This window comes from Armigeres subalbatus, chromosome 2 (assembly GCF_024139115.2).
Source record: "Armigeres subalbatus isolate Guangzhou_Male chromosome 2, GZ_Asu_2, whole genome shotgun sequence".
Lineage (NCBI taxonomy): Eukaryota > Metazoa > Arthropoda > Insecta > Diptera > Culicidae > Armigeres > Armigeres subalbatus.
In genome coordinates this window covers 38,055,350-38,075,907 of record NC_085140.1, presented here as the reverse complement: position 1 = coordinate 38,075,907, position 20,558 = coordinate 38,055,350, and the positions used below count along the sequence as shown (strand labels likewise).

At 37.1% G+C, this 20,558-nt stretch overlaps 1 protein-coding gene across 1 annotated transcript; it reads left to right on the top strand.

The window, feature by feature from the left end:
* The first annotated feature begins 738 nt into the window (after nt 1–738).
* On the top strand, nt 739–19,116 carry LOC134214284 (endocuticle structural glycoprotein SgAbd-5-like). Its single transcript, XM_062693690.1, has 3 exons — nt 739–1,019; nt 18,494–18,603; nt 18,668–19,116. Exons 1-3 carry the CDS (start codon nt 1,008–1,010, stop codon nt 18,849–18,851), a joined length of 306 nt encoding a protein of 101 aa, XP_062549674.1. The 5' UTR covers nt 739–1,007; the 3' UTR covers nt 18,852–19,116.
* Nucleotides 19,117–20,558: the final 1,442 nt, after the last annotated feature.

Here is a 20,558-nt window from a genome sequence, read left to right as displayed (position 1 = left end):
CAGGGATTGGAGCTAAAATTCTAAACCAGATTATTTTTGCCAAAACTAAGTTCCTCAGTGTTCGCAGCGAAATGCCCTGATTCAGTTTACCATTTTATCACCAAATGCGACATTAATCTTTTTTTCAAAATTCCAGTCCTCAAAAGATATTCGGACATTGATTTTTACTTACTTCCCATAGAACCGCACCAAGCTAAGGTGCTAATGGCCTCTGCTCGTTGATCAATATTCCAAAAAAAAGGAAGATCAATTAATTACGTAACGTAAAAATTCACGACTTACAATCCCTCTCTCTCACATGTCACACTTTTTGTAAGAAGCATCACAACATTTTGTATGGATCGTAGCACTAAGCTCATTCCCGTTTCGTAATTTATTGGCTTTCCCAAAAGAGTCGCTGTCGGTTTGTTGCCTCTGATGTTCTGAACCCAGAACGTTTAATCCTACACAAATATTCGCTTGAATGCATTTTTCAAGTGCGGTAAAAAATTTATCATCATTTGCGATGAACAAGTTCTCTGACTTCTTCCAATACACTCAATTGGCCGACGTAACCGATCGGGGACCATATCAGGGGTACCCTTGGATATCTCATCTCCAAGACCACCGCTCATCTTCTTGGGGCCAGGTGGACACACACATTTGTTTTGGGAAGGGTTTAGCATCTAATGTGCTAAAGTTGCCACATAAGTATACATCTTCTCTATATAAAAGCTGGCGCAAGCTCGCAAATCGTTTTATTATTCTACCGCGGTCATAAGTTCAGAGGTGTCCTCTCGAGCGCGCTTAACGAGTGGCGATTTCAGCAGCATTAGACGGGAGCATACACGCGCTTCAACATCAACAGGCGATCGGTGGCTGTTATTAAGGAATCGGAATTCGAATAGATAAACAGTGGCGAGCGGTGGACACTAATTGGAAAAGTGCTTCTAACGAGTGTAACCACAGATCAAGTGATTGTGACCAAGTGAATAAGCAGTTTGGCAAACAAGTTTTTTTTCGCAAATATGAAGTTCTTGGTGAGTTGCAGAATGGCTCGAATTGGGCAGATACCAAAAGTTGTGCAACGTTTCAATATCTTATCAAAAGTTCTTGGATAAAAATGGATATCATGGAAACATGATAAATTGAACTGTTTCTCAATGAATATGATGGAATATACACTTCATCTATTATATTATACAGGTGAAATTATCAAATGAGGGGGTTAGTAGCAAATGAGTATAAGCGAGAAAAAGTTAGTATCAAAAAAATAATGAGCTGGAACATTTTTCAAAATTCAGTCGTTTGGAAGAAATAATTGTATAAATTATTATAAAATGAAGCAATTTATATAAAATTTTAAAAATACATCAATATTCCGCTAATTTTTAAGGCCGATACATAAAAAAAGTCCCTTTTTCGGATTTTGTTTGCCAAAAACTAATAAATTGAGGGACAACAATAAAATTTCCGGAAAATTTTGAGGATTTTCAAAAAAAAATCGTTAACAAATGCGATCAGTTTATTTTTTATTATCTTCCCTTTGACCTTTTGGATATCTGTAGGACATAATTTTTATTAAATATTTGTAATGGCCGAAATTTATTTTAAACTCCGTAGATTGCGATTTTTTGTGTTAATATATTGCCTAAAGCTCTAATACAAATAGTTTTTTTGCAATATATGCCTCAAATTTTGGCAAAGGTCACTTACACCCTTTTGCCTTCAAACTTTTTAAATGATTGTTTTATTTCTTCTCTTTTAATAGTCACATTATAAGTGGACGTTCTCAATCCAGAAATGGGGAGTAAAATTCTAGGAAGTGAAATACATTCAATACAAGCTAATTTATAACTACGCGTAGAAGCGTGTGCATCTTGAATCGGCAGAATTTATGACTTACTACTCTTACTCTTAAACTTTGGCTTGGCGAGATGGACCATGATTGGTCCCAGCCGTCTGTCAAAACAGACATCACAAAGTTAAACTTTGGCTTTTCAACTTTTGTGGAGTTTGTAGCCTGTGGATAGCAGCGACAGTCGATACGATTCAGATGCGTTATGTCATTCCTCCTGGTATCAATATTTGTTTTTCGTTTCAAGATCCTGCGTTTAAGAGCATTTACTGCTAGTGTCTTACATAACCAATTTTGTTGTTCTATTTTTCGCACACAGTAGTACCATGCTGATTGCAGCGGTGTATAGCAAACCGATTACAACTTTTCATTTATTACCACTTAACTATAGCCGAAGATTGTTGCTGCTGTTTCCGTTGTTCTCATTCTCGAACATGTTTGATATGTAACTGTTAAAACGTATAGATCTGTTGTGGTCATTTAGCTCCCAGCAAAGATGTTTCTCCAGTGATGGAAACTCAGGTTTTTTTTCTCGCGGTTGGAATTTATAAATTTCTTGGTTAACCCAAACTTTCACAGCTTTTCAAATTCTACTCGAATTTTCTTTGATTTTTTGTGGATTTTTTTGTCAGTTCAACCCATTGTTTTATTAAAGCTAATAGTTTTAATCGACTAAAATTAAAAACTCACTTTAATCCGCTGGATATAAGCTCAAAACAAACGGTCCATGGAGCTTATAAGAGTGTCAAAGATTTAACGCAAATATGCCTAATGATCATATTCATGATGGACATTTGGTATAATCTCGTTTGGCATAATGGTCATTTGGCACAATAGCTATGTAATCACCAATTTTGGAAGTAATGCAAAATGTTTTTAATTCTTCATAACTATTGTCGGTTTTACATCATTAAAGAGTCTAGATAAAAACAGTGCTCGAAGACATTGGTGGTCTGTACGAAATTTCTATTAAATCTGACTTTTCCAATTAGCATGTTTTTGGCTTTAGGTCAGAAATAAGATCGCAATTGACATCTTACAGAAGACGAAAACTCAAATAGCAAAAAAAAAAAACATCAGCATCAGCATAAAAAACTATTTGTATACACAAAAAAGGCAATCAAATTCAAAGAAGCAGATTCTGCAGGAGACATAAGCATGGTTTTGAAAGTACACTTTATAAGTATAAGTAAAAAAATATACGCTTCCTTCTTCAAAGGATGCATTTTCCCATTTTCCATACATATGGCAAAGGCAGATATGATTCCTTCTCTGAACGTGTGACGTTACACGTTACAGTTGGAATAAGACGTTACAGTTGGAATAATTTCCTGAAAAATCCATCGCCCAGTTACTTTATCACCATCTCGCGAGCATGTGGCCCGAATTGTTGTTTAGTACGACAATATCAACAGAAAGCGCTATTGTGAGATATCAAATCTGAAGGTAAACGATGCGCATGCCGCTAGGTGTGAAGCGAGTAATCAGTATTATTTAAAGCGACCGTTTAGAATATGGACGATGGGAATTTCATCAGTGTTACGTCTGTTTGTCTGTGGTATGCATATGTCCGACAAAAGGCAAAACATGAAACATGAGTTTCCTTTATTCAATACAGGCATCTGCTTGTTTTAAATCACTTCTTTGAGGATGTACTTGCGCGGTAGAAGGCAAAAGAGAAGACAAATCTTTCTTTCAGGAATCTTCTCGGTTTATCGCCAAGAAGGATATGAAACCCTTAATAATTAAAGGTTTCACATCCTTCTGGCGATAAACCGAGAGGATTCCCGAATTGAAAGAAAAAAATATTCAAAGGATACATTTGCCAGCCAAAAAACTAGAGACAATATGATATCTTATTTCAATTCAGGCTTTTGCTCGGTTCAAGGAAAGGGCTGATACAATCCCTTTTTATATAGGAAACATATGCCCGGCAGCATGTTAAAGAGGATATGACTGTTTCCTTCAATTCAGTCATTTGGTTTCGAGGCTCGGTTTAAGGCAAGGGGGAGGGGGGGGGGAAGGTTATGATCCCTTTTTTGAGGGATGCATTTGCCCGACAAAAGGCAAGAGAGGATATTATTCCTCTTTCTTTTCGGGCATTCGATCGATTCAAGGTAAGGGTGGATGTGATCTTCTCTTTCAAGCAATACATTTGCCGGCAGCTTCTTCTTTTAAACCAGACATCTGCTCGGTTGAAGGCAAGGGGAGATATGGTGCATTTACCCAGCAGAAGGCAAAAGAGGATTCTTTTAATTCGGGCATTTATTCGGTTTGAAGAAAGAACAGATATGATCCCTTCTTTGAGGAATGGACTTGCCTGGCATAAGGGGCCGTACAATAATTACGTAAGCAATTTTTCTGGGTTTTCAAGCCCCCTCCCTCCATAAACTAATAATTTTTTATTTATATGAAACGTAAGAACGTAAACGTAAGGGTTGACCCCCTCATCGCATAAGTGCTTACATAATTAGTGTACGACACCTAAGGCAATGGATACTTTTTTACTTCTGGGATTTGCTCGGTTTAAGGCAAGGGCAGAAATGATCCCTTCCTTCCAAGAATGCATTTGCCCAGGCAGAAGAAGATATCATACATTTGCTCCATTTGAGACACACGAATTCGATTGGTTCATTTAATTCAAAATGGTTCATTTGCCCGGCAGGAGGTAAATCTTTTCTTCCATTCTTCATTTTAAAGCATGTATCTTTCTTAAGAAAACAACATGTGGCCCAAAAGAAGATGAAGAGTATCTTAGTATTATATACTAATATACTAAGCTCAACAAATAGAAGTGATGTTTGTTAAAGAGCGTGGCAATGTTATTCGTTAAAAAAAAAACACTTTCCATGACAAATATTTTCCTAGTAAAAAGGAAAAATGCGCAATGGGAAAGTTTTCTTGCATACCCTTATATGGAAAATAAAATTAGCCAGTAATGCCATTAATTCAAAGGCGTGTCAGCATTTGAAATGTTACCATTTTTACAAGAACCTACTTTATTCTACATAGCCCATATGACAGAAAAAACGTAACGGAATGGCTTCGCGCGCTTAGTTTCATAGGGGCGTACCTGTATAGATCGATTTCTCTTCGTCGATGTTTTCTTTTTAATATTGTACCGAAATTCGCTAGTTTGTCGATGATGGTTTGTCGTGATAAAGGATGATTGTATCTTGCACCAGAATCAATAATCAAGGTTGTAACTTTTGAAACAATTCTCGCACTTAGTAGGGCGTAACACTCATAAGGGCGTAACTGTATTGATCAATTTCTCCTAATCGATTTTATATTTTGTTATTAACTCAATTGTTTCAAAAGCTACAACCGTGATTATTGATTCTTATGCAAGATACAATAATCCTTTATCACTTCAGACCATTAAATCATCGACAAACTAGCGCAAAACGGTATAATAATAAAAAGAAAATATCGACGAAGATAAATCGATCTATACAGTTACACCCCTATGAAACTAAGCGCGAGAATTGAGTTATAAACAAAATATTAAATCGATTAAGAGAAATCGATCAACACAGGTACGCCGCTATGAAACTTAGCGCGAGATTTATCAACCACACAGCTCTAATAGCAATTATGCCAAATGACCATTATGCCAAACGACATAATATCAAGGTACAATCATTCACATGCTAGGGGAGAACAGTGCAAAACGTACCCACGGGACAAAATGGCCTCAGTTATAAATTCGCTCATATAATCTTTCGTAGGACATTCCTGAACGAATGTTTCCATTACAATTCAATATAAGTGATCCATTATCGAGCTGCGATAGAAAAAAATGAGCGAAATCTCTTTATTTAAAATAAAATTTTACGATTTGCGATACTTTCACCATTTTTGTTCAGTTCGTTACACAAAACAAACAACCACCATAATTTCACATGCAAATGAGTCATTTTACACCGCGTTAGAAAGTTACAAAAACTGTGTTGTTTTGGACTGTTCTCCCCTACTTGGTGGCGCGAAAGTTTACAGTGAATGAAAGAAATCACGGGATGGAAGGATCAACGGAATGAAATCAATTTACAGTCACCTCAAAATTGAGCGTACAGCAAGGATTAGATGAATATATTCGAAAATTTCAAAGGAAATTTAATTGATTTAATAACAACCGAGCCGTTTTTAATGCATTTTAATATTCATCCCTTCCTTAAATGTATGCGCACATAAAATGGATGAAATTTTTTCTCTAAAGTTCATTTATTTGAAAATAATTTCAAATGTTTTTCTATAAAATGTCTTATTATAAAAGCGATTAATGTCATTTAATGTTATTTTTTCATGATTATATTCATAATAATAAATATCTGCTACTTAAACATTCAATGTTTTTGAATGAAACCATATTTTGGTCAAATGGCGAACAATTAAGATGTATAAACAATGCTATTCAACAATTCAATGCTGCTGGCAAAATAGATGCTTTAAGATATGGATTTCACCGGCATCGGGTCTTATATATGATAGATAATCGAAATCGAGCAAGACATATGATAAATTTAAGCAAAATCAGTCGATAAATGATGAAAACAGATGTAAACATACAGAGAAAACGACAAATGTTGGGAATGGTATATTTTAAATTGAGAATAAGTTTATTTAAAAGTGGATGAATTGGTAGCTTATAAGCTCAGGACACTCATTAATAATAATATTAATAAAAGAGCAGCACACGGATACATTATAAGATGTCATTTTATATTTGAAGACTCAGGAACTGTAGGGACAAATTTGGTTGAATCATTTAAATTCACCAAGATATCATTAAATAAGCTGCCGAACTCTTAAAAAGTTTATTTTACTCGCCACATGGAAATCATCCAATTGTATCCCTTATGGTAACAGATCGTGGAGTTTAATCCAAAATTAATTATGAAATTACGATTTTAAGCTATATTTTCAATATTCAATCAGAAGTGCTCTACGGGGTTGAAGAGCTGGTTTTATGTTCGGTACCTTAAGTACAAGAAAATAGGAAGGAATTTCCAAGGAAAATTAAATTGGATTTTTATTGGAAATTGTTAGGAATTTCCATGAGAAACAGTTATGGGATTTTTCATGAAAAAATTTGAGGAATGTCCGTGGAAAATCATGAAGAGAGAGGAACTTCCATGAGAATTGTATAGAATTTCTAGTGAAATTTCTAGAGCAATTTCTATAAGAACATTTGACGGATTTCGATTAGCAAACTGCTAGTAAGATTGTGACGAATTTCAATGGGGAATTTTAATGAATTTTTATGAGAATTTTAAGGAATATCCATAAGAAACTGTTGGAAATATAAACAATAAATTGTTAAAAGCTTCATAGGGCAATTCGAAGAAGTTTCCATGGCTAATTGTGAACGAAAATTCAATAAAAAACTGTTAGGAAACTTCATGAATTTTTTTTAAGAACATCAATGAGAAATTGTAACAAATTTCCAAAAGGAATTGCAAGGAATTACTATGAGAAACTGTTAGCGTTTCTCATGGGAAACTGTAAGGGGTTTGCATGGGAAATCGTGAGGAATTTCCATAAGAAATTGTAAGAAATTTCAATTGGAAATTTTAACGAATGTCCATTGAAAATTGAAAGATATTTCAACGGAAATTCCAAGGAAGTTTCACAAGACATTTTTTTTTAAATTTCCATTGGAAATAGCAAGACATTTAAAAGGTGAATCGTAAGGAATTTGAAGTGCCTCCAGGAATTCCTCCGAAAGTGCTTCCAAGAATTTCTCCGGAAGTTCCTCCGAAAATTCTTCCAGAAGTTCCTCCAAGAATTATTCTGGAAATTCCTCCAGGAATTCCTCCCGAAGTTCCTCCAGGAGTTCCGCCCGAAGATCATCCAGGAAATTCCTCCAGGAATTCCCCCAGAAATTCCTCCAGGAATTCCCCCGGAAGTTCCTCCAAAAATACCTAAAAATGTCCTTCAAGATTCTACAGAGAATCCTCCAGAAATTTGTTCAGGAAATTCGTCGGAAGTTTCTACAAAACCCTCCGGTAATTCCTCCAGGAATTCCTCTGGAAGTTCCTTAAGGCATCGCCCGGAGTTCTTTTAAGAATTCCTCCAGAAGTTCCTCAAAGAATTATTCCAGAAGTTTCTCCAGGAATACCTCCGGAAGTGCTTACACAAAAATCATCCGTAAGTTCACCCAGGAGCTCCCCCTAAAAATGCTCCAGGATTTCCCCTGGAAGATCCTCCATGAATTCACCCGTAAGTTCCTCCAGGAATTCTCAAGAAATTCCTTAAAACTTCCTTAGGGTGTTTCTATAGGGGATCCTTCGAAAAATTCTACAGGAATTCTTTCGCAAGTTTCTACAAAAAAGTTCCTTTGGAAAAAAATCCTCCAGAAGTTCCTCCAGGAATTCCTCTGGAAGTTCCTCCAGGAATTCCTCTGGAAGTTCCTCCAGGAATTCTTCTGGAAATTCTCCAGGAATTCCTCCGGAAGTTCCTCCAGGAATTCCTCCGGAAATTCCTCCAGGAATTCCTCCGGAAGTTCCTCCAGGAATTCATTCAGAAGTTCTTCCAGGCATTCCTGAAAAAGTTCCTCCAGGAATTCCTGAGGAAAGATCCTCCCGAAATTCCTCTGGAAGTTCCTCCAGAAATTCCTTTGAAAATTCCTCCAGAGATTCCTCTGAAAGTACCTCCAGGAATTCCTTCGGAAGTTTCTACAGGAATTCCCCTCCGGATGTTTCTATAGGGAATCCTCCAGGGAACTTCCTTTGAAAATTTTCCAGAAATTCCTCAAGGTTTCTCCAGAAAATCCTAAAGGACCTTTCGGAAGAAATATTAAAAGAACTTCCGGAGGAATTCCTGAAGGAACTTCCCTGGGAATTTCTGGAGAAACATCCGAAGGAACTCCTGGAGGAACCTCCTGGAGAATTTAATGAAGGAACTTTCGGAGAAACTCCTGAAGGAACTTCCGGAGAAATTCCTGGAGGAATTTGCGGAGGATCATGTAGATTATTTCTGAAGAATTCCTGAGTAACTTTTGGAGGAATTCCTGAAGTAACTTCCGGAGGAACTTTCGGAGGAATTCTGAAAACTCCCGGAGGAATTTCTGAAGGAACCCCTGAAGGAATTTCTGAAGGTACTCCTGAAGGAATTTCTGAAGGAACTCCCGAGGAATTCCTGGATGAATTTCCGAGGAATTTCTTAGGAATTTCCGAGGAATTCTTGAGGAACTTCCGAGGAATTCCTTGAGGAACTTTCGGAGGAATTCCTGGAGGAACTCCTGAGGAATTCCTGGAGCAACTTCCGGAGGAATTCCTGGAGCCAACTTCCGGAGGAATTCCTGGAGCAACTTCCGGAGGAATTCCTGAAGGAACTTCCGGAGGAATTCCTGAAGGAACTTCCGGAGGAATTCCTGGAGGAACTTCCGGACGAATTCCTGGAGGAAATGCTGGAGGAATTCCTGGAGGAACTTCCGGAGGAAATCCTGAAAGATTTTCCGGAGAATTTCCTGAAGGTATTTCTGGAGGAATTCCTGAAGGAACTTCCGAAGCAATTCCTGGAGGAACTTCCGAAGCAATTCCTGGAGAAACTTCCGGATGATTTCCAAGAGGAATTTTCAGAGCATTTTCCGAATGTTTGTTTGTAGAAATTTCCAAAAGAATTCCTGTAGAAATTTATGGAGGATTCTCTGTAGAAATTCGAAAGAAATTTATGAGGAATTTCTAGAAGAACTTCCGGATTAATTTCTGGAGGAATTTCCGGAGGAATCCCTGGAGGAACTTCCGAAAATTTCTGTAGGATTCTTTATATAAACTTCCGAAGTTATTGTTTGTGAAATTTCGGGGGGAATTCCTGGAGAAACTTCGTGGGGCGGTGGGAGGGGGGGGTTGTCTGCTGGAGATACTGCCGGAGGAAATGTGAAGAATTTCTGGGGAAATTCTTGGAGGCAGTTCCAGGGGACTTCCTGGAGGGTCTCCCGGAGGATTTTTAGAGGAATTTTTGGAGAATTTTCCGAAAGATTTTTTGTATTTTTCTTTAAGAATTTCTGGAGGAATTCCTGGAAGAACTTCCAGAGAAATTCCTTGAGGAACTTTCGAAAATTTCTGAAGGATTCTTTTATCAAACTTCCGAAGTTAGTGTTTGAGGAATTTCTGGAGGAATTCCTGAAGGTACTTGCAGGGGAATTACTGGAGAAACTTCAGGGGGAACTGCTGGAGAAACTTCCGTGAAATGCCTGGGGAGCTTCGTGAGGAATTCCTCATAGGAACTTCCGGAGGAAATTTGAGGAACTTCCGAAGAAGTCCTGGAGGAGCTTATGAAGCAATTCCCAGAAGAACTTCCGGAGCAATTCTTGGATGAACTTCCAGAGCAACTGTGGAGGATCTTCCGAGTATTTCTTGGAGGAATTTCTGGAATTTTTGGAAGAACTTCCTACTGGATTATTCGAAGGATTTTCCGAATGATTTTTTGTAATAACTTCCGAAAAAATTCCTGTAAAAATTTCTAGAGGACTTCCTTTAGAAACTTCTAAAGGAAATTTGTTGAGTAATTTTTGGAAAAATTCCTGAAGGAACTTCTAGAAGAATTCTTGGAGAAACTTCCCGAGGTATTCTTGAAGGAATTTCCGAAGAAATTTTTAAATAAACTATCTATAATTCATGTGGAAATTTTTGAAAGATATCCTGTAGAAACTTCCGGAGGAAATGTTGTAGGCATTTCTAGAGGAATTCCTGGAGGCAGTTCCAGAGTAATTCTTAGAGGAACTTCTAGAAGAATTTACGAAGAAACTTCTGGATAAACTCTCGGAGGAATTTCTGGAGGATTTTGTGGAGAATCTCCTGAAGAAACTGCCGAAGGAATTTCTGGAGAAAGCTTCAGAAGAATATCTTGAGGTACTTTCGGAGGAAGTCTAGGAGGATTTTATAAAGGAATTCCTGGAGGAGCTTGCGGATTGACTTGCGGATTCCTGGATCGACTTGTCTGGAAACTTGCCTAGGGAAACTTGCTACCTAGTGGAAGCTTGCCACCTGAATCAATCACGATTTTTAATTAACCTCTATCCTCCAATGTCCAGAAATTCAGTGTTAATTCTCCTTTAAATTTTCTGAATACTTTAATAACTTGTCTAAATAAATATAAGCTCAAAATCTCGAGCTTCAGAGATACATATGTCCATTCCGTAATAACTTATTTGGAACCCAACAGCGACAAGAATATTTTAACTGTCAAAAACCGTATCCATTGTGGGTTGCTTATCCGTTTTGCGTACGTTTTGTATTTTAGTACAAAACGTATCAAACGGATTACAAAACGCAAACTCAAACGCAAACGCAACGTTTCCATTGTACTCCGGCCTTTACACGCGTGCTCACTGGTAAAAAAAAGTCACAATAATAAAAAACAAACCAAATTCCTTTTCATTGCTTTGTTTTTGATGGGATGGAAATAGGAGCTATGAGATGAAGTGCTGAACCGTTACCCTATCTATACACTAATTGACGATTTTTATCCGTGTTTCACAAATTTTCATTTTCTAGCAGGAAGTGTTTTACTCAAAACATAATAAATAGAATGCTGATTTTAGGGGGTTAGAAGCAAAGAGATGTAAGTGACATTTTGATTAAATTTGAGTTATCAGCCTAAAAATGCTTAGGTTGCAGTAATATGTTGATATAGTTTGTACGTTGCACCATGGTCCAGGATACAGTTTTACGCGGAAAGATGCATTTTACGCCAAAACTACATTTTTTAGAAAGAAATGTTGTTCTACAAAATTGTTCGAAATAGTAAGGCCATCATTATGAGTGCTATCAAAAAATAGGGTGGCCCAACATATGAAAAAAATTGGAATTTTTTTTTTTTATTTCTCGGAATACTGACATGTTTTGTTCTACAAAGTTGTAGAGCAGCTTATTCCAATAAATTTTGCTAAAAGGGCTTTTTCTGTAGCTCTTAAGTAGGCTGATTTAGAGCAATTTTACCTAATTAGATTAGGTGTACCTAAAAAAACAGTATTTTTGATCTACTTTTTTGTTTTAGATTTCTCGAAGAAGTCGTCTTCGGGTGACTTTTAAAGCTTCATAAGTTGATATCTTCGGTTTGAGAAAACCAAACAAATATGTTTATACGGCATTTGAAAACAACTAATATTCTTTATTGTATCAAAAATTGAGATATGTTATTTTTATCTCGAGTTTTACCAATTTTACTGAAGTCATGTTTTTCAAGGAAATTGATATAACTCGACAACGGAAGAAGATACAGACGATGGTATTATAGCAAAACACGTGTTTTGAAAAGCCCCAAAGATCTTCAAAAGGTGACCTTTGTGAAAAATGAAAATGATATGAGCAGATCATAAATATTGTTTTTGATACCCTAATTCAATTAGGTAAAATTGCTCTAAATCAGTCAACTCAAGAGCTATGAAAAAAGCTTTTTAGGCAAAATTTATTGGAATAAGCTGCGCTACAACTTTGTATAACATGACATGTCAGTATTCCGAGAACTAAAAAAAATATTTTTAATTTTTTTTATACAATGGGCCACCCTATTTTTTGATACCATACAAAAATAGGGAGGAGTTGGAAAATTATTCTTTCAAAAATATTTGATAATTAAAACAGATTTTACTACCATGATTGTGATGAACGCTAGGACGTTAGACATCAACAATCGGCTGACATTTTCTCTGAAAACGTTGAGTCTGAGGAAGACAGTCAGATTATCATTTTAACGAGCCTGAAAAATATGTCCACATCAAAAAAGAAGTTGAATGTCAGATACGCTTTAGAATTTTGATTATTCGTTTATTATCTCAAAAAACTTATCTACATAGAAAGGGTTTAATATATTATATTTCCGAGGCATTCAATCTCTTAATTAAAATTAAATTTATTAACAAATGATATTTTTGTATTATTCCAAACGGAAAAAAAATCGTTTGAAGAATTGCTTGAATTGCTACGAAGTACGATACACACCTCCTTTTTTGCATTTCTCCTTCACCTTGCGCAGTGTGATCTTCACTTGCTTAAGACTTCAGATTCGTTGTCGCCATCCAACGCGTTATTCCGAAGGCTGGCTCGATACATAGGGTGAGACGGTATAATATGCCCCATTGCCCCCTAAGGCAACTCCTTGATAACCTTTTACTTTTCAACGCAATTTATGCAAACTTTGTGTTATTTAGTAGTCCAGGAAGTCGCAAATGCATTGCCCGTGAGTAGTCATATAAAATTTTTACAGATAACACGTAATAGAGCTTTTTGAAAAATCGTTAATAAATGAATTTCAAAAGTACCAGGGCCATACGCCCCATATTAACCAAAGACGTTTCATAGCCCTTCATTCAAATCCTTTTGTGCTTGGCATAAAAAACCAACATAACTCCATTTAATCAGGTTTATATAACATTTCAAAAGTTTCCAAATGAAAGCAGTTGCTGCAAGCTCGCTACGCTTGTGTCCAGTTGGTAAGGGCATATCGTCCTGCATACACTGGGACGTTTTGACCAGGGAAATATGTTTTTGAAAAACGTTACATTTTTAAAGATGGAAGCTAAGTTATTTTGTTGCCCAACTGCCCAAGTTTTGCGGACAGTATGCTAGCACCACTGCAGAATGTTGTGCAAACAAACATTGAAAGTTACATCAAAACTGTAACTTTTTGTATTTTGCTATTATTTTATCATGCTGTACAAAAAATATTTCCTCATTCACATAGTATGATGGTTTTACAAATATTTATAGGTACCAACTGACTTTGACCCTTAATTAGTTATAGTTTTCTAGAAATCAAAGGGGGCGTTTTGGCCAGGTGGGGCGCATTATACCGTCTTACCCTACTTTCTTCGAGTGATCTAATTGAACGTGGCTCTCGCGCGGGGTGGTCAAAAAAGAGGAACAAAGATAAGCCCTAAAATATAGTCAAAATTATTTGCCAAATTCGTTATTTTACTACTTTTGGAGGTTTGTAACGTTCATGCAGTCGATGTAAAAGTTTAAAGTTGCTAACGTCATTCCTGTTCACGTGACCCACATCTAGATTGCTTGGACTTAGCAGCCAAAGTGTCACTACTAAAAGTAGTTGGGGTCAGGGTGACTTGTGATATTTTGTTCGTAAAATTGGAAACGGAAATCAATCCATCAATTTTTCGCACATTTGTATTTAAATATCCTCAGTTATATGGTGGAAGCATATCCGATACGATTTGTGATTAATTAGATCTGCTACATGAAAACTTGTGCAAGAAAATGGGTAATTTTTCATTGGCGCTTAGTGCGATTTGGCATAATCCCGACCAAGTTTCAAACCGATGTGGGTGATGAAACCAAACATGCACTACAACATGGTGCATAATACACGACCAGGTGAAGCTTTATGAAGCGTATTTTAGCAAACTTTCAAATCAGGGAAAAAATCTTGCAAATCGGTCAACCCGTTTGCGAGTTAAATCAGGAAGGAAATCTCAACTCATTTATATTATCTAGAGAAGACTAGAATCGCCGTGGATTCGCTCTACACTGATCCCTCAGTGTGTCCCATTCAAAGTATATTTTCTTTAATTGCCATGTTACTTTCTTCACTTATCAATGCTATGTGTAATCATATTCAAAACACGTCATAATGAAATAGATTGCGACAGATATCAACCTACTGAAATTCAGATATGTAGTATTTATCGGCTATGCAGTCAGATGACCAGCTAAAACGCTATATTAATTCTGATCCAGAATCAGGATCAGAATTAATATAGCGTTTTAGCTGGTCATATGACTGCATAGCCGATAAACACTTCAACGAGTTAATTACAGTCGATAACCACCTCCACGAAATTCAGATATCTTTCAATTTCAAATTGAATTCAACACAGGGCATATATTATACTTCAGAGTTTATTATATAGAGTTGCGCAAAGACCCTATACCCCTCAATAGAGTAACAACAAGAAACTCACTTGTTTCCACTCTGTGAGTAACTTGGTTATCAAATTCAAAAGCTTTAGAAGTGAACAAATCCATAAGGTAATATGAAGGGTTGAACAAAAATGAAGGTTGCTAACATAATAACTTGAGCATTATTCATAATCAGTGCAAGCAGATCTTGTTTTGCACAATTTTAGTATTAGAATTTTTTTTCTTCTTCTTCTTCTTTTTGCCTTTCTCGTATACAAAGTATACGTAAAGGCTATAGGATCAGTGTGTGTGTGTGTGTGTGTGTGTGTGTGTGTGTGTGTGTGTGTGTGTGTGTGTGTGTGTGTGTGTGTGTGTGTGTATGCAAAAATGTGAGACACACTTTTTGGTACTTAGTATTATTCGATTTGCTTGCAACAAGTTGCAGTCGACGCGGATTGCTGTCTAGTTGTTTCCTATTGAAAATTGGCCCGATCGGTAATCGCGTTCCAAAGTTATTGAAAAACATTGTTTTTCTGCCAAGGGTCCCCTTGGGAAAAAATTTCAAAACGAAAAATTTTTTTCAAGAATTGCAGTAATGCATTCAAATTACCGCAAATGCATATAAATTGATGGAAAAAGTAAAATCTATCTCCCTAAAGTGCTATTTTGACCTCTCTTATGTGTTTTCTTATTAAGGTACCCCGGGGCAAGTGAAAATACGGGGTAAGTGGGTACTAGAGCAGGGATTAACACGAGTGGCACAATTTTCAATAAGTCCGTCCAGCTATTTGGCTTCGCCGACGACATAGATATTATGGCACGTAACTTTGAGAAGATGGAGGAAGCCTACATCAGACTGAAGAGGGAAGCCAAGCGGATTGGACTAGTCATCAACACGTCGAAGACGAAGTACATGATAGGAAGAGGTTCAAGAGAAGACAATGTGAGCCACCCACCGCGAGTTGGCATCGGTGGTGATGAAATCGAGGTGGTAGAAGAATTTGTGTACTTGGGCTCACTGGTGACTGCCGAAAATGATACCAGCAGAGAAATTCGGAGGCGTATAGTGGCTGGAAATCGTGCATACTTTGAACTCCGCAAGACGCTTCGATCGAATAGAGTTCGCCGCCGTACCAAACTGACCATCTACAAAACGCTCATTAGACCGGTAGTCCTCTACGGACACGAGACCTGGACGATGCTCGTGGAGGACCAACGCGCACTCGAGTTTTCGAAAGGAAAGTGCTGCGTACCAACTATGGCGGGGTCCAGATGGCGGACGGTACATGGAGGAGTCGAATGAACCACGAGTTGCAAAAGCTGTTGAGAGAACCATCAATCGTTCACACCGCGATTGTCGAAGAATAACCCGGTGAAAATGGTTCTCGACAACGATCCGACGGGCACAAGAAGGCGAAGTGCGCAGCGAGCAAGGTCGATTAGGTGGAAGATGACTTGCGGACCCTCCGTAGACTGCGTGGCTGGCGACGTGTTGCCATGGACCGAGCCGAAAGAGAAGACTCTTACATACCGCACAGGCCACTTCGGCCTTAGTCTGAATAAATATAATATAGGGTACTATGGCTGCCGATTAATCGGTGAACGTTTTTAATGATAACAATGTTCTAGAAAGATGAAGCAGAACTATCAACGAATTCACCTGACACAAAAATATTTGGAATCAAAAACATTTACGGAACCATACTAATGGTATTGTTCAATGATGACTTTGAACTACCGGCAAAATCTATTACTTTTATTTTAATTCAATGGATTTACAACAAAATAGTCATTTTTAAATTCATCATTGATGTGGAAAGTGAATATTTTGAGCAGTTAAATAATTGTGTGACATCTAAAACGATTTAAAAGTTTTGATTAAAGCCAAAATCAGCAATTTTCATTTGCCCTTGAGTTTAAACATACATGGGGCAAGTGGGACATATCTGAACAACATTTTCGATAGAGCCATTTAACCTATTTTTAGATTGTTGTCTAGTGAAACATAATTACGGCACTCATATATCATATGGATTTGAATCAAATGCAGTTGATATGTTGATTCCGTAGTAATGTACAGTTGATTTACCAAATGTGTATGTGTACTTTCTGAAAATGAGGAGAACGTAATGACTATACGAAATTTTCCGTTTACAGTGCAAATAATCTATTTATTCTACAACAGATCAACAGGTTTTGTCTTGTGTTTTGTTATTTTTGAACTTCGCATCAGATTCTCAGATTTTTACTTAAATGAAGTGCTTAAGACATAAATTGGCCATTTCCTTTTGAAGTTCTAATTTATGTACTAATTTGTGTTCCAAACAGAGAAACATTCATTCGAAAAGTGAACAAAGATTTGTTTATACTTTCCATCTAACACATTTGTTAAAAAAGTAAGCTAATAGAAGCCAGGCAACAGTCAGTTAAACAGTGAACCGAGTGTTGTCTTGTTTTTATATCTGCTAACATTGTTATCCCTTTTTTTGCAAAAACAAAAGTCTGACAAGCAATAAACCTCCATCCATGATATGAAATGCTATAACTCAGAAATTACATGAACATTATATCTACATTCTTCAAATTAGTTTCGTTCGACAGTATAAAGCAGAATAGGTCCCACTTGCCCCTGTTTGAAGGGGTAAGGGTCCCACAGGTAAATTCTATTTCTGTCGCTACCAATATTTTTTTGTAACTGAATAAATGGCTTACAACAAGTCCACACTTCAACAACGGAAGCATATGATGACGTATCCGTGGTTAATGTCCTGAAATACCCTGTTTTCTAAGAATGCGTTAACATTTTTCTGAACTAGCGTTTTTTTAGGTCCCACTTGCCCCGGGGTACCTTATTTTAATGCGCAAGAAAGGCACCACCAACGCTAGGTGGATTGATCTGTTTTTTTTTCATTGGCATTACATCCCCACTGAGATATTGCCGCCTCGCAACTTAGTGTTCATTAGGCATTTTCTCATTTATTAACTGCGAGGTTCTAAGCCAAGTTACCATTACTGCATTCGCATATCATGACTCATTAGGCTAACATGATGATACTTTTATGCCCAGGGAAGTCGAGACAATTGCCTAGACTGGTACCGGGAAAGCCACCCTCAGAATGGTCTTGCTTTGTAGCCGCACATCTTACCGCACGGCTCAGAAGGGCCTCATTTTATTTTATGGGTACTTATTTATCTTTGAATAGGTGAAAACGGAGTGCAAACTACTGCATCAGATCACAAGTTACAGTCAATAATAAAATATTTCGAATAAGTGAACATCCATAAATTGTGAACATCCATAAATTAAGTAACGCTTAGTGGGAGGAAGGGAGTTTCCTTAATGTAATGCTTCATACCAAAAGTTTTACATAAGAGTGAGGGAGAAAGAAAATTCTTCGGAATTCGCCATTCAGTTTACCTGAATTTCTTTTGGGAATTTCTTCTTAATTTACCCGAGCAATTCTTTCCAAATCCTCTCGGAAATTCTCAGCTTAGCTTTCTGACTACACATATCCGTGGTTGCTACTCCGCGATTGAACAAAATCAGTGAAACTGCACAAAGAATCATCTGAATGATTGACTGGGATTGTTCAAATATTCTCAGTGTGCAAGTTTCAGTGACCCGATTTTTCATATGATCAATAACGGCACCGTCCACGTCCTTGTAGTCAGTTAGGAAGAAGGAAAACCCGTACTTACCTCTGCGTCTCCACAAAATGTACAGGGGGAGGAGTATTTTTTCCTAAGACGCCCAAAAATAATATTCATTTAATTATTTATTTCACTCATTTTTCAGATTGTCTTCACTTTCGCTATCGTGGCATGCAGTCTTGCCGCGCCACAGGATGAAGTGCAAATTGTGCAGTTTACAAACGAGAACACCGTAGAAGGAGGCTATAACTTTGCGTAGAAACCGTCAAGTGCATTACATTGTATTCACATTCTAATGTTATCCATACGTGCATTTTAGGTACGAACAATCCGACGGACAGAAACGCGAAGAAGCCGGCGTTCTGAAACCGGTTGAGGGTGCCGAAGTGCCAGCCATTTCCGTCACCGGGTCGTACGAATTCACGGACCCGACTGGACAGAAATATCGGGTGGACTACACTGCTGATGAGCGTGGATATCGGCCTACGGTGACTAAGCTGTAAAAAGCGTTCTCAGCGAGTGGCAATTAGCAAAGATAGTACAACGGCAGCGGAACCGGGTTCAAGTGGACAACACCCAAATAAAGTGTCTTCATAATTAGAAATAGAAATGTGTTTCAAATGAATGGAATTGTTCCAGCACATTGATTCTATATTTATAAGTTTAATTGAACTGGAATTTATATACCTACTTCATTTTGTAAATCGTTTACTTTTTATTCCATGTTTCATGAAACGAATGAAAAATAAAAAAGCACATTTTTTATAATTACGTACATTTCATAATTTCAGAAAATCCCTTTGATTTTTTTTATTTTGTGATAATTTTTGACTGTTCGCAAATTATGTAACGAACCTTGTAAAGCTGGGCTGGAAGTACATAGGAAATGCTGAACATACCATTGACTCTAAAATACATCACAGAGAAAAATATATTTAAAAAAAATATATGAAATACCTTTCTCCAGGAAATCCTTCGGAAACTCTTTTAGCAAAGCCATATGAAATTTCTTCCAAAATTCCTGCCGATAATTTTGTAGGAAGATTTTTATTGAAAATTTATTAAAGATTGAAATAGGATACTGAAGTAGGTTTCGTAAGAGTTTCTAAAGATTTATAAAGAAATCATAAAGAAATTTGCGAAGAAATTCTCCTAAGGGTATTTCAGAAGATTTCAGAGGGAATTCCAAACAAATATCCAAAGCAATTTCCGATGAAAGTTCTAAAAAAAAATCGAAAAAATTCATAAAGAAATTTTCGGAAATTCCTTCAGGAGTTCCTTCGAAAATTCTTTAGAGAAAAAATTCTTTTGAGAAATTCATTGATGAGAGATAAGAAATTCACGATGGAAGCAATTTTTAAAGGTATGTTTGAAAGAATTTCTGGGTGACTAACCGAATAGGGTCTCCAATTAGCCTTGCGTGCAAAGACGTAGGATTGCCAATCAGGAGATGGCGAGTTGAGATTCTCGGTCCGGTCTAGGATGTTTTCTGGCGGGAAACATTCTCGACTCCCTGGGTATAGTGAATCCATTGTACTTGCAACACAAGATACATACTCATTAGACCTCTTCATGTTTTCAAAAAGTATCAAAAATGCATCTGGTCAGCCGGGAACCACAATTATTATGCTAAAATAAGGTTCCTGTCAAATTTTCAGATAATTCGGATAAAATTTCGAGGTGGCTCAAGTCAATTTAGTGCTTTTGGGTTATTTTTAATTTTGAAAAAAATCTAACGAGAGATATAAATGCCGAAAGCTATCGCAACAACCTCTATACGAAAGCTTTTGGTGTGCTCTACAAGTCTTGTGAACATTGCGATTCGTTTTGACCATGTTAAAGTGATTTTCGGGCTTTTAAGTGCATAAAAACACTTTTTGTTGTTCTATGAAATTCTTGAATTCTAATGAATTCAAGAATTTCATAGAACAACGACTTTTAGGGGAAACTGTGTTTTTATGTACTTAAAAAAAGCTCGAAGATCACTTTAAGGTCACTCCTGACAGAATCCAAGTTTCAAAGTGCTCGCGTTTTCAAGGGCACACCACTCGATACGGAAGCAACGCACAACTGTCATTTTTATTTTTCCACGCACGCAGCAACGCTGAATCAACAAAAATGACTGTTGTCCGCCGCCTCCGTATCGAGTGGTGTGCCCTTGAAAAGGCGAGCACTTTGAAACTTGGATTCTGTCAGGAGTGACGTGGTCA

Bases quoted from the DNA above. Each gene is read 5' to 3' on its own strand.
- LOC134214284 (XM_062693690.1), top strand. The intron at 18,604-18,667 runs GTAGAAACCGTC...CGTGCATTTTAG, and splicing joins GAAGGAGGCTATAACTTTGC to GTACGAACAATCCGACGGAC.